Here is a 10,770-nt window from a genome sequence, read left to right as displayed (position 1 = left end):
TATTCACGAATGGTGAGGACAGGGGGCAGAAGAATCCTCGCAGTGGAGCATACATGTAGACGGATCCTCCAACAGGCAGGCAGGCGGAGCTGGCGTCGTACTACAGTCACCCGAAGGAGATACGGTAGAGTGTATGGTCCGTCTTGAATTCTCTACCACCAATAACGAGGCAGAGTACGAAGCTTTGATAGCAGGGCTTGACCTCGTAAAAGCAGCGGGAGCCAAAAAGTGATTATTTATTGTGACTCTCAAGTTATAGTCAACCAGATAAGTGGGGAATATGAATGCAAAGGTGAAAGAATGAACAAGTATCTGGACCAAGCAAGAAGGAGGATGAACGAGCTGAAGGTCAAAATTATGCAGATCCCCCGGGGAGAAAACGAACAAGCCGACCGCTTGGCCAAAGCCGCCTCAGCCGCACACATGGCCACCATTGGTAATACACTCTCCTTCACACAGCTCTCTCCACTCATAAATGCTGTCGACGTACAGGAGCTCAATCCCCAAAATGATTGGACCACGCCGTTAACCTCTTTCCTGAAGGACGGCGTGTTACCGAATGATAAGGAGGCGGCAAGAAAACTGAAGGTTCAAGCAGCAAGGTTCGTGCTGATAAGAGATGTTTTGTATAAAAGAGGTTTCTCTCGCCCTACCTACGATGCCTGGGTCCTGAAGAAGCAGATTACGTCATGAGAGAAGTGCACGAAGGAATCTGCGGAAACCACTCAGGGTCAAGGTCGCTAGTGCACAAGCTAGTACGAACTGGGTACTTTTGGCCAACAATGCAGAAGGATGCTGAGGCTTATGTGAAGGCCTGCGACAAATGCCAAAGATTCAGCAACGTCATCAGACAACCACCCGAAGAACTCACCCTGATGACGGCACCATGGCCATTCCCTCAATGGGGGTTGGACATCATGGGGCCGTTCCCTACGGCAATTCGACAATTGAAGTTTCTAATTGTCGGCATTGACTACTTTACGAAATGGGTAGAAGCTGAAGCCTTGGCCACCATTACAGAAAAAAACGTACGGAGCTTCGTTTGGCGATGCATCATATGCAGGTTTGGCATCCCAAGGATCTTAGTCTCGGACAACGGGAAGCAATTCGACAACGACTCCTTCAGGGACTTCTGCTCACAGCTAGGGGTATGGAACCACTACTCCTCCCCGCCCACCCCCAAGCCAATGGACAGGTCGAAGTTACAAACCGGTCCTTACTAAAAATTATCAAGACCCGGCTCGAGGGGGCAAAGAGCATATGGGCTGAAGAGTTGCTGAGCATACTATGGGCCTACAGGACAACAGCAAGGACACCAACAGGAGAAACACCATTCCGACTAACGTATGGGAACGAAGCAGTCATCCCAGCCGAAGTCAGCCTTACAAGCTACAGGGTGCACAACCATGACGAAAAGAGGAATGATGAGGCCATACGTCTACAACTTGATCTGGTGGACGAAGTCAGGATGGCAGCAGGACAAAGGCTTGCACGGTACCAGGACCGTATGGCCAAGCATTACAACTCCCGGGTCAAACACAGAGACTTCCAGGTGGGAGAGACTTCCAGGTGGGAGACCTCGTTCTAAGAAAGGTTATGGGCGCAGCAAGGGACCCCACCCAAGGAAAGCTCGGCCCAAATTGGGAAGGACCCTACCGAGTTACGGCATGACAAAGGAAGGGAACCTACCATCTAGAGACACTGGACGGACGGAAGCTACCACATCCATGGAATGCTGAACACTTACGGAAGTACTACCAGTAAGGGCGACGACACAAAAAGCAACAACTTTTTTGAGCACGCCAAGACTTATCGATTACCTTTTTAAGTATTTTGCTACAATAAGCCCAAAGGGCAGTTTTTCTTTTCCTACTTAAGTATTTGCTACAATAAGCCCAACGGGCAGTTTCCTCTACTCATGTTTTTGCTACAATAAGCCCAAAATGGGCAGATTTTGTTTTCAAATTACTTTTTATATAAATGCATGGCAATAAGAGGAATTTACTTAGAACTACTAAAGCTTCTACTTGCAAATATGAGGTCATTAAAGATTGACAAATTGACCATCCACAAAGTGGACGGGCTCAAAAAGCTGACGGTTCAAAAAATGGCCTGATCTGCACAACGGACGAGCAAAAAAGTCGACGGTCTAAAAGATGACCGAATCCGCAAAACGGACAAGCCAAATAATTGGCAGTCTGAGAAATGAGTCCATAAAATGGACAAGACAAACAAACTGACGGTCTAACCAAAAGACCAACGGTCCACAGTCGTCTCGACTCTCAAACTGACGGTCTAAAAGACTGGTTAAGTCCACAATTGTCTCAGTTCTCAAGCTGACGGTCCAAAAGACGTTAAATCCACAATTGTCTCAGCTCTTAAGCTGACGGTCCAAAAGACTGGTTAAATCCATAATTGTCTCAGCTCTCAAGCTAACGGTCTAAAAGACTAGTCATGTCCACAATCATTTCAGCTCTCAAGCTGACGGTCTAAAAGACAAAATGGTAAAGACCACAATCATCTCAGCACTCAAACTTACAATCAAAATTAAAGGACTGAGAAAGAAGTGATTGAACCGACGGTATAAAAATAATTAAGTCCATAAGATGGACAAAACGACAAAGTTGACGGTCTAAGTAACGACTGACGGAGTCCATAAACCAATAACGTCAGCCATTAGACTGATGGTCTAAAAAAGGCTGAATCTATCAGTCTACAAATGGACAAGTCTATAAGGCAGATGACCTTGTCACAAGGTAACAGGATTTTGCCAAAAGTTTCTACAAAGCAAACCGATCAAAAAACTGACGGATTTATTAAGCAGACGAGAAAAGTTTAAAACCGACGGTTTAGAAAAACTGACGGTACACTAAAAGGCCCACAATCCTGATTTCATGCTTTCAAATCGAAACACACGAGTTAAACAAGCCAAGCAAAAGTAACTACATACCAATAGCCAGAAGCGACGGCGTTATAAATAAATCAAAGCCCAAAAAGGCATGTAAAAGGCTGTCAAAATATTACATATTGGGGCCCAAGGGGCACTTAATAAAATTTTTTGCTACATAAATTAAAGAAAAAAATGATGAAGCTACAAAAATAAAAGAAACCGTCACTTAAAAATTTTTTACACAGCAGAAGGGTCCTCTCCGTCAAGTAACACTACAGGAGGAGTCGCGGCAGTTGTTGTAGGGTTCGCAGCAGGTTGGGCCAAGACAACTCCGCTACCTCCATGGGGGGGAGAATCAACCAAGTCGTCAGTGCCAGCAGTGACGGCATCAGTAGCAGGCGTTATGGGCTGAGCGTCGTCCAGGGTAATCCCAGATAGGTCCAGTTCAGGGAAAGCTGACGCAACCTGTTTGAGACAATCATCGAATCCCGTGCCATAATAGGCACCACAGGAATCAATGAAGGAGTCTGACGCTTTGAATTTCTCAACAGCGTCAGCCCCTGCCGTCTCCAACTGACCACGAAGGGTCGTCAGCTCTCCCTCCAGCTCGCCCTTCTGACGGCTCGCCTTTTCCAGCTTCCCCTTTACCTCTTTCAGCTCAAGGTTAAGTGTACGCACCGCCTCCTTATATTGAGCCTGCTGGTCTCGCATGTTAGCGTTATGCTTGTTAACGCGAGTGAGGACCCCCTCCTTGGCCACACAACGGTCCTGCAGTGCTTTCACACGAACCAAGGCCTAGAAAAAAGATACAACCGTCAATTATCAAGAAAGGAAAAGATTGAGTACGTCAGTCCAAAAAAAAAAAAAGAAGCTGACGGTTTACCCGCGAGAGATCGAACAAAGCTGAAGACCCTAGCTCCTCCGTCCCCAGCTGATCACAAGGATCTATGTCCGTCGGCCTTATGAGGGCTTCAATGGTCTCGACGGAAAAATCCTTATGCGTCAGCAGGCTGTGGGGTCCCGGCAGGACGGGACCAGAAAAGGTCATAACGCCTTTCCCTGCTCCAAAACTTGACTTGGGGGCGACTTCCCAGGAGTGACGTTTGGCTTTTTTGACGGACGGATGACTACCCCGTCAGTTTTCCTCTTCTGAGAACCCTTAGCGACGGTTTGGGGGCAGACGTAGACGTCGCCTCCCCCTTTGCCTTCCTTTCCTCCTTCTGGCGAGCAGCGGCAGCCCTGATCCGTTCCTTAGCTACGTCCACTTCTGCAAAAAATGCATAAGGGAAGTTGACGACTAGAAATACAAAGAGTGACGTAACGAATAGGTCAAGGAACTTACGGTGACAGGAAAACTCTTCCAATCTGCGAGCTTCAGGCGTCGGCTCGGGACCCCTGCAGTACGTGTGAAGAGTGTCGAGGGTAATTAAGTCCCGGCACGATCGCTCCTCTATAGGTATCGCCAAAAGCCGACGGATAAAATCTTCCTGCTCGTCAGTTATTGATGGACGAGTGAAAGCTAAAAAAGAATAAATTGGCTATGTTAGTACATTTTCAAAAATAAACTGAAATAAGTAGTAAACTGACGAGGAAAATAGCTGACGGTTAAAACCTGACTCCCTAGCGAACCCCAAGTGTTGTCAAAACAACCAAAGGGTATCGTTTCCCATTCTTCCTGACGGCACACCCAGTCCGTCCCTTCCACAAAAAAGAACCTACTCTTCCAGGCTCTATTGGAATCTGGCATCTCAGACACCAGCCTCAACTCCTTTTCCCTGACGGCAAAATGATACATCCCCTTTGAAGAAGAAGGTGCCGGGGTCTGTAGCAGTAGAAAAATTCATCCAAGGAAAGCTGACGGTGGCCTCCACTTAAACGGCCCCACAGTACCTCAGCACTAATAAAGATTCTCCACGAGTTTGGAGCAATCTGACTGACGGATATATCAAGGAAATCAGCCAGCTGACGATGTAAAGCTGTCAGAGGCAGTCTCAACCTGGCAGCAAACATAGCATCATACATACCAACATCTGCAGTTCTTCCCATATAACATTTCTTACCCTCCCTAGGCAGACGGATAGGAATATGGTCGGGGATTTGGAAACGGATGCGTAATTCGTTAAAAATTTTAAGTGTCATCTTTGGAAGGAACTTATTCACAGCCCAGTCCTTGGGAAGGATGAAGGGACGACTGCCTCTAGGACTTCCAGAAGCCCCTTCATAAGACTCCTCGTCACCTTCATCCCCGTCACTATTTCCCTCTCCTACCCCAACTTCACCCTCCTCGCCTACTCCTTCCTCCTGGCCGCCGTTTCCCTGACCTCCTACTTCCTCGACGGGGGTATGGGCTGACGTCTCCCTCTCTGACGACCAAGAGGAACTCTCAGACTCACTACCTGAGCCTGAACCAAACACCTCGTCGTAGCCCGCTCCTTCGCGGACAGACGACTGGTCACTCGACATCTACCTACAAGTGATGGGTGTAAACTAAGCACCTAGGATGACGACCTCACTTTAAAGAAAATAATTGAAAGTGTGCAAGGAAAGGAAACTTACAAGTTTTCCAAGAGTGACGGTTGGAGAAGTGACGACAGAAGTATTGGCAGCGCTGACGGAATGTAGGCGACGGATGTGCTCTCCAGGAATCAGTGAAAGTGAAATAGTGAAAATGGGGAGATGTGGGCCATACATATATATAAGGAAAATGCACGGAAGACGAAGCGACGCCCTCGTCCAGACGCGGAGCCAACCCGAGGACGCCACGTGTCCTTGCATTTAATACTGGCGTGTCAGCTTTTAATTATTTTCTCCCCTGATCAAAGCAGCAGGTAACGACGAATGAAAACTCCATAACCCGTCAGTTATAACTGACGGAGATACGGAGTAGGGGGCAACTGATAAGGAAGAATCATGGCCAGTACCATGGGCTTAACCCGTCAGCTTATGCTCAGGCTGACGGGCCAGTCACGACGGATGTTAAGGACTCATGCGCCGACGGATAGAGACATGCTGACGGTAAGGAAAATCCGAGAAGCTCGAAATTATGTTCATAGAGGCTGACGGCCCTTTATCGACGTAGGGAACGAGACAAGCCGACGGGTAAAAGGCTGACAGTTCCAATAAAACCTTTACTTGGCCACCACGCTCAATGATAAATTCCTATAAGGAAAAGGACTCTGCAATCTACGCTCATAAGGATTCCTATATGGAAAAGACTTCTGCTCCAAGGAAGAAAGGTCAACCCTCCACTACTATAAAAGCCCCAATACCCTCACAAATCGAGGTACGCATAATCAACCCCTCTCTAGCATTATAAAGTTGAAAGAAGTTCTAACTTGACCTTCGGAGGGTATTTGGCCGGCACCACACCGGTGCTCTCTGTTAGGTCCTCTTTTCTTTGTGCAGGTGTCGCTTCAAGGGTACGAGCATTGTGCAACTCACTGTTGATATTTTCAGCATCATCAAAACACATCGCTTTACTAGCTTGGAGAATGTTCCCATCATGGATGATATTGCAACATTAAAAAAGATGATTAAGCACATTCACATCCAAGTTGCTCCTCAACCAGTTTTCCAAGAAGTTCAGGGACTAGCAAACATGGTGACAATATGTTTTACAAGGCTCTCCTGGATGGGATTTTATTTGGCGGTAAAAAAAAAACTAACTAATTTGTAATCACTGATCCGCTTCTCTTCAAATATAGCATTAAAGCTCTTAATTTTCCAAGCTTTACAGTTGAGATTTTTTTTTCAATAATGTTTTGTATGAGGAATTTGACATTTTTTTTTTCTTTTGGCTGTAGGACAGGAACGTGCCATGGCAAGTTACCTTGAACAACGGGGCAGGTTTAGAGCAAAATCACTACTATGGGTGGCAGGGGCAAGGCAGCCCTGCCTTATTGTCATCCCATTGTTCGACCCGGGACTTTATAAAGACACATTTCTGACAAAATTTTCTAAATTGCATGTAAACCATTATGAAAAAAAAAAAATTATTTATTTTTTATGCCAAGGAGCCTCACCAGTAATTTTGTACTAAATTGTGTTGAATTATATGGATTTACAAATTATAAAATTATTTGAAGCAATTATCCAGCCTTGTATGGCAATTGTAAATTGTTTGACCATTAAAACAAATTTCGATGAAAAAATATCCGTTCCTATATGGTCTGATAGGTTAAAGGAGGAGAAAGTCTCTCACTCTTCGCTCACCCTTGGGTTTGTTTTTATTTTCCAATAACAAGAAGTCAACAACATTTTCGAGCCTTTTGTAATGCTGGTCCTATCAAAAGCTACCAACTCAAACGTACTTAACATTCAAATAGTAAGTTATGAATAGACATTTGGAATTAAGGACTAAAACCTAAAGCTATGCTCATTACAATTTTGTCGCTAGGACAAAAATGAAACAATATTATGTTTGCTATGCATGTATGACATTGCCAGATCAAATAATATGCATAATCCTAAGACAATAGTTGTCAGTTAAATAAAACACAGCCATAAGCTCCAAAGAATTTCCCTTTCTCTTGTTGGATAAATGTAATCTTCCAAGTCACAGCAATAGTTTCATGCCAGCAGCAGGAAGAATGAAAGCCAACATAATTACAGCTTTGTTTTAAACACAAGCTTCATTCGATAATAATTCTTCAGCAGCTTTCCTATACCATAAAACACTATCACCACAAAAGGGTCATGTCTTACATCTTTTATGTCAAACCTGTAATCAAAGTTATTCCTGAGCTTGAGGTTGAAAAGGCCTATCTAAATCCCTAGGCAAGGAGTGACATGTTAGCAAACATAACTACCAAATCATTCGACCAGGAAAAATTGTTTGAAACAAGAGAGGACATCAATTTATTAGTGACTTAACTTCTTTTTTTATTTTTATTTATTTTTTATTTATTTTTTTATGCAGTGACTTAAACGTTGAAACAGAGGCAGAAAAATAGTGATTCAATCACTTGTCCTATAAGTGTGCACATTATCCTTGAACAGATCAGCAACAATCATTGGAAAATAGGCAAACTAAACTAAGCATGTAATTTTATTAAATTAATAGACTTAATTCTTTTAAAAAGAACTAAAAGTATAAAGGCACTGAAAAATCATATAATTGAGTAAAAAATTTGACTTCGACTTGTGCCGTATACAAAGTAAGAGTATTCAATCATATCAAGTGGTCTGTATATCACTGGCCCACTTATCAACAATCTCAATAAGCCCAACCATCTTATATCATACAAAATAATATATTTTGATAACTCCAAGATTTCCAGCAAACTCTTAACATTTTCAAGCAGTTAAAACATTTTTTTTTTTTTTTAAACAATAAAATCAGATGCAAAGAATATGAATGCTCTATTTGATATAGTGAAATATAAAATTAGACTTATTTATTGTTTATCACCAATAAGTCCACTCTCTGCACCCTGGATAGGATACGGAAATTAAGCCCCTCTTTTGGGTGAGTTCTGATTTCTGAAGGCAAAGAGATTAAGCTCATCAAAATTTTCATGTTATCACAAGGGCAATCACATATGATAAGATAATGTCATGTATGCAGCACCATGACATTGCCTTCTTTAAGGATGCGAACAATGTTATTGACACAAATATCAATTGGGCAAAACAGCCACAATCCCCATTAAAATATTTTTCTTAATAAATTAATACGTCTGATGTTCATGCCATAAACAGTCAGAGAAAAGAAAGAAACAACATAATAAGAGCTCAAATTCAAATTGCATATTTGATACCAAAATACATGTCATTGAACTTCACAGAAAAATAGCCACCTTGCTAGAAACTTCAACAGACTAATCTTCGTATTCAGATGACACATTTACCCCCATCAAGTAGAACCAAACTCTCCATAAAATTAGATGCATAACCAACCCATCTAATATTTCTTTTTGATACAAGAATGTTTTGATTTTGATTCTCAGGGTCAATCAAAATCAGCTCTGTCGCATTGCCAAATAGGAGTTCACCATTGTCAGTGATGCCATAAAAATAAAGAATCCAATCGACTGATACAGATTTTCCAGTCCAAGACTCTACCAAACCATATTCCTTCATCACCCATATGTCGCATATGTGATCATTATTAGCTATATCACGAGACAAAACAATAAAAGCTAGCAATCCCTTGAACACCGCAAGACATCCTAGGTATCCATCTAAGAAATCCTGAGGCAACATTATCTTATGGAATCTCTCATCATTGACTTCAAAGGACAAAATGAAAGGGCCGTTGTTAGTACATGCTATAAAGTGAAGTGCTCCATTAAAAAATATACACGATGAAGTATGATAAACATATCCAATATTGGGTTCGGATGAATCCACCGATATTACAACCTTTCTCCACGAATCCGTACTCAATGTGTAAACCTCGGCCTCAGCTGGTCGATCAGGGCCACCTGGCTCTTCAGGAGACTTATGAAAACACACAAGTCTGAGAATCTTGAAATCATAGCTTTGAGAATTATAGGCAAGTCCAAGGGTGACAAAATCAAGAGGGTCAGCCAGAATAGCAGGAGTAAGCATCCTAAACTTCCTAATGTTTGGGTTCCACAAACATATTATAGAATTATCATTATAGCTACTAAGGCAGAAGATGCCTTTACAGAAGCAATCGACGAAGTAAGCATCCGAAAAGCAAAATGGGGCTTTAAACTTAGAAATCTCAGTCAATATATGGTCCCTATTGCAAACAAATGCAAGCAATTCTTCATTAGATGAACAGTACTCTGATTTAGATGCATATAGCAGATAATCATTGTGACTATCTTTATTGGATAATGATTTGGCTTCGTTGAGCTTCAAGTGTGTGGTAATAAATATGCGGCTGGTTATGGTGGAGTTCATAGATTTTGAAACGCACCTGAATCGGATTAAAGATTTTACTGGCAACCGAGTCAGTACGTCGAATACGATGTCGTCCGGGACACACTCGGTTGACAATACTAGCTTTTCCGTAGGTTGAGACATCGGTGGTATATTTTTTTTTTTTCAGAAGATGCGGCTAGTCGGCTACAAGGAGGCAAATTATAAAAATATATATACCAACTGACCGTGCATATATATACATTCTCTACCTAAAAAAAAGTCCAAGTAAAAATTAAATACCCTAAAATTCTTAAACTTGTGTTAATGCCGTGTATGTATCAAACATTTTTAATTTTTGGAGGTACATACGGTTTTTTGGGATAGGTTTACAATATCATGATACTACTAAATTCTATTATCTTGAAGTTCTAAGCTTATCATACTCCTTTGTAATATATACTATCATTTTAGTAATAAATTTTCTACTTTTTATTAAAAATACAACTGGGCAAGATAAATATTGTAGGGCTGTGGGGCCCAAAATATAGGTTGGGCCTTGGGCCTTATCCGAGGAGGTTCCGTGATTTGAGAATAGGTCAATAGCAAGAGAGACATAATATTTCGAACTTCATGAGTAAACCATGACTAAAGAGGTTGGGAGAAGTAGTCTGAGAATGAATATCTACTCGGCTAAATGCAACTAAGATCAAGATGAGCTCCCTGTCATCCAGGAAGACATTCTAGGGGGTTCTATTAATAAAGACGTGTATTATGAACGTATAAGAAGAAGGGGAGCTAGGAAATATCTAGGAAAAAGCTACTGCCACTGCATTGAATGCTCTATAGTTAACTTTCTAACCGCATTTATGTGGAGAAAACTCTTGAACAGTGCTGCCTTGGCTACCCCAACTCATAGAGGACCAAGGAGAATGTCCAATGGGACAAGCACTCAACTAATGCCCTAGATGATCAACAAATGGAGAGCCAAGATCATAGAAAGGGAGATATATAATGTAAGGAACCCCTGAGAAAAAGGGAGAGAGAAA

The 10,770-nt window shown here is 42.4% G+C and overlaps 2 protein-coding genes across 2 annotated transcripts; one reads left to right on the top strand and one right to left on the bottom strand.

Moving 5' to 3' along the window:
- The first annotated feature begins 1,048 nt into the window (after positions 1-1,048).
- LOC136063157 (uncharacterized) lies at positions 1,049-1,588 on the top strand. Its single transcript, XM_065763134.1, has one exon. It carries the CDS (start codon positions 1,049-1,051, stop codon positions 1,586-1,588), a length of 540 nt encoding a protein of 179 aa, XP_065619206.1.
- A 7,134-nt stretch (positions 1,589-8,722) lies between these two features.
- Positions 8,723-9,886, bottom strand: LOC136063156 (F-box protein CPR1-like). Its single transcript, XM_065763133.1, has one exon. It carries the CDS (start codon positions 9,884-9,886, stop codon positions 8,723-8,725), a length of 1,164 nt encoding a protein of 387 aa, XP_065619205.1.
- Positions 9,887-10,770: the final 884 nt, after the last annotated feature.

This window comes from Quercus suber, unplaced genomic scaffold (assembly GCF_002906115.3).
Source record: "Quercus suber isolate HL8 unplaced genomic scaffold, Cork oak 2.0 scaffold_493, whole genome shotgun sequence".
In the NCBI taxonomy this organism is placed as follows: Eukaryota; Viridiplantae; Streptophyta; class Magnoliopsida; order Fagales; family Fagaceae; genus Quercus; species Quercus suber.
This window is presented reverse-complemented; position numbering and strand designations above follow the sequence as displayed.

What these genes read in the sequence shown, in the direction of transcription:
- LOC136063156 (XM_065763133.1), bottom strand. Translation starts at nt 9,886, where the DNA reads ATGTCTCAACCTACGGAAAAGCTAGTATTGTCAACCGAGTGTGTCCCG.
- LOC136063157 (XM_065763134.1), top strand. Translation starts at nt 1,049, where the DNA reads ATGCATCATATGCAGGTTTGGCATCCCAAGGATCTTAGTCTCGGACAA.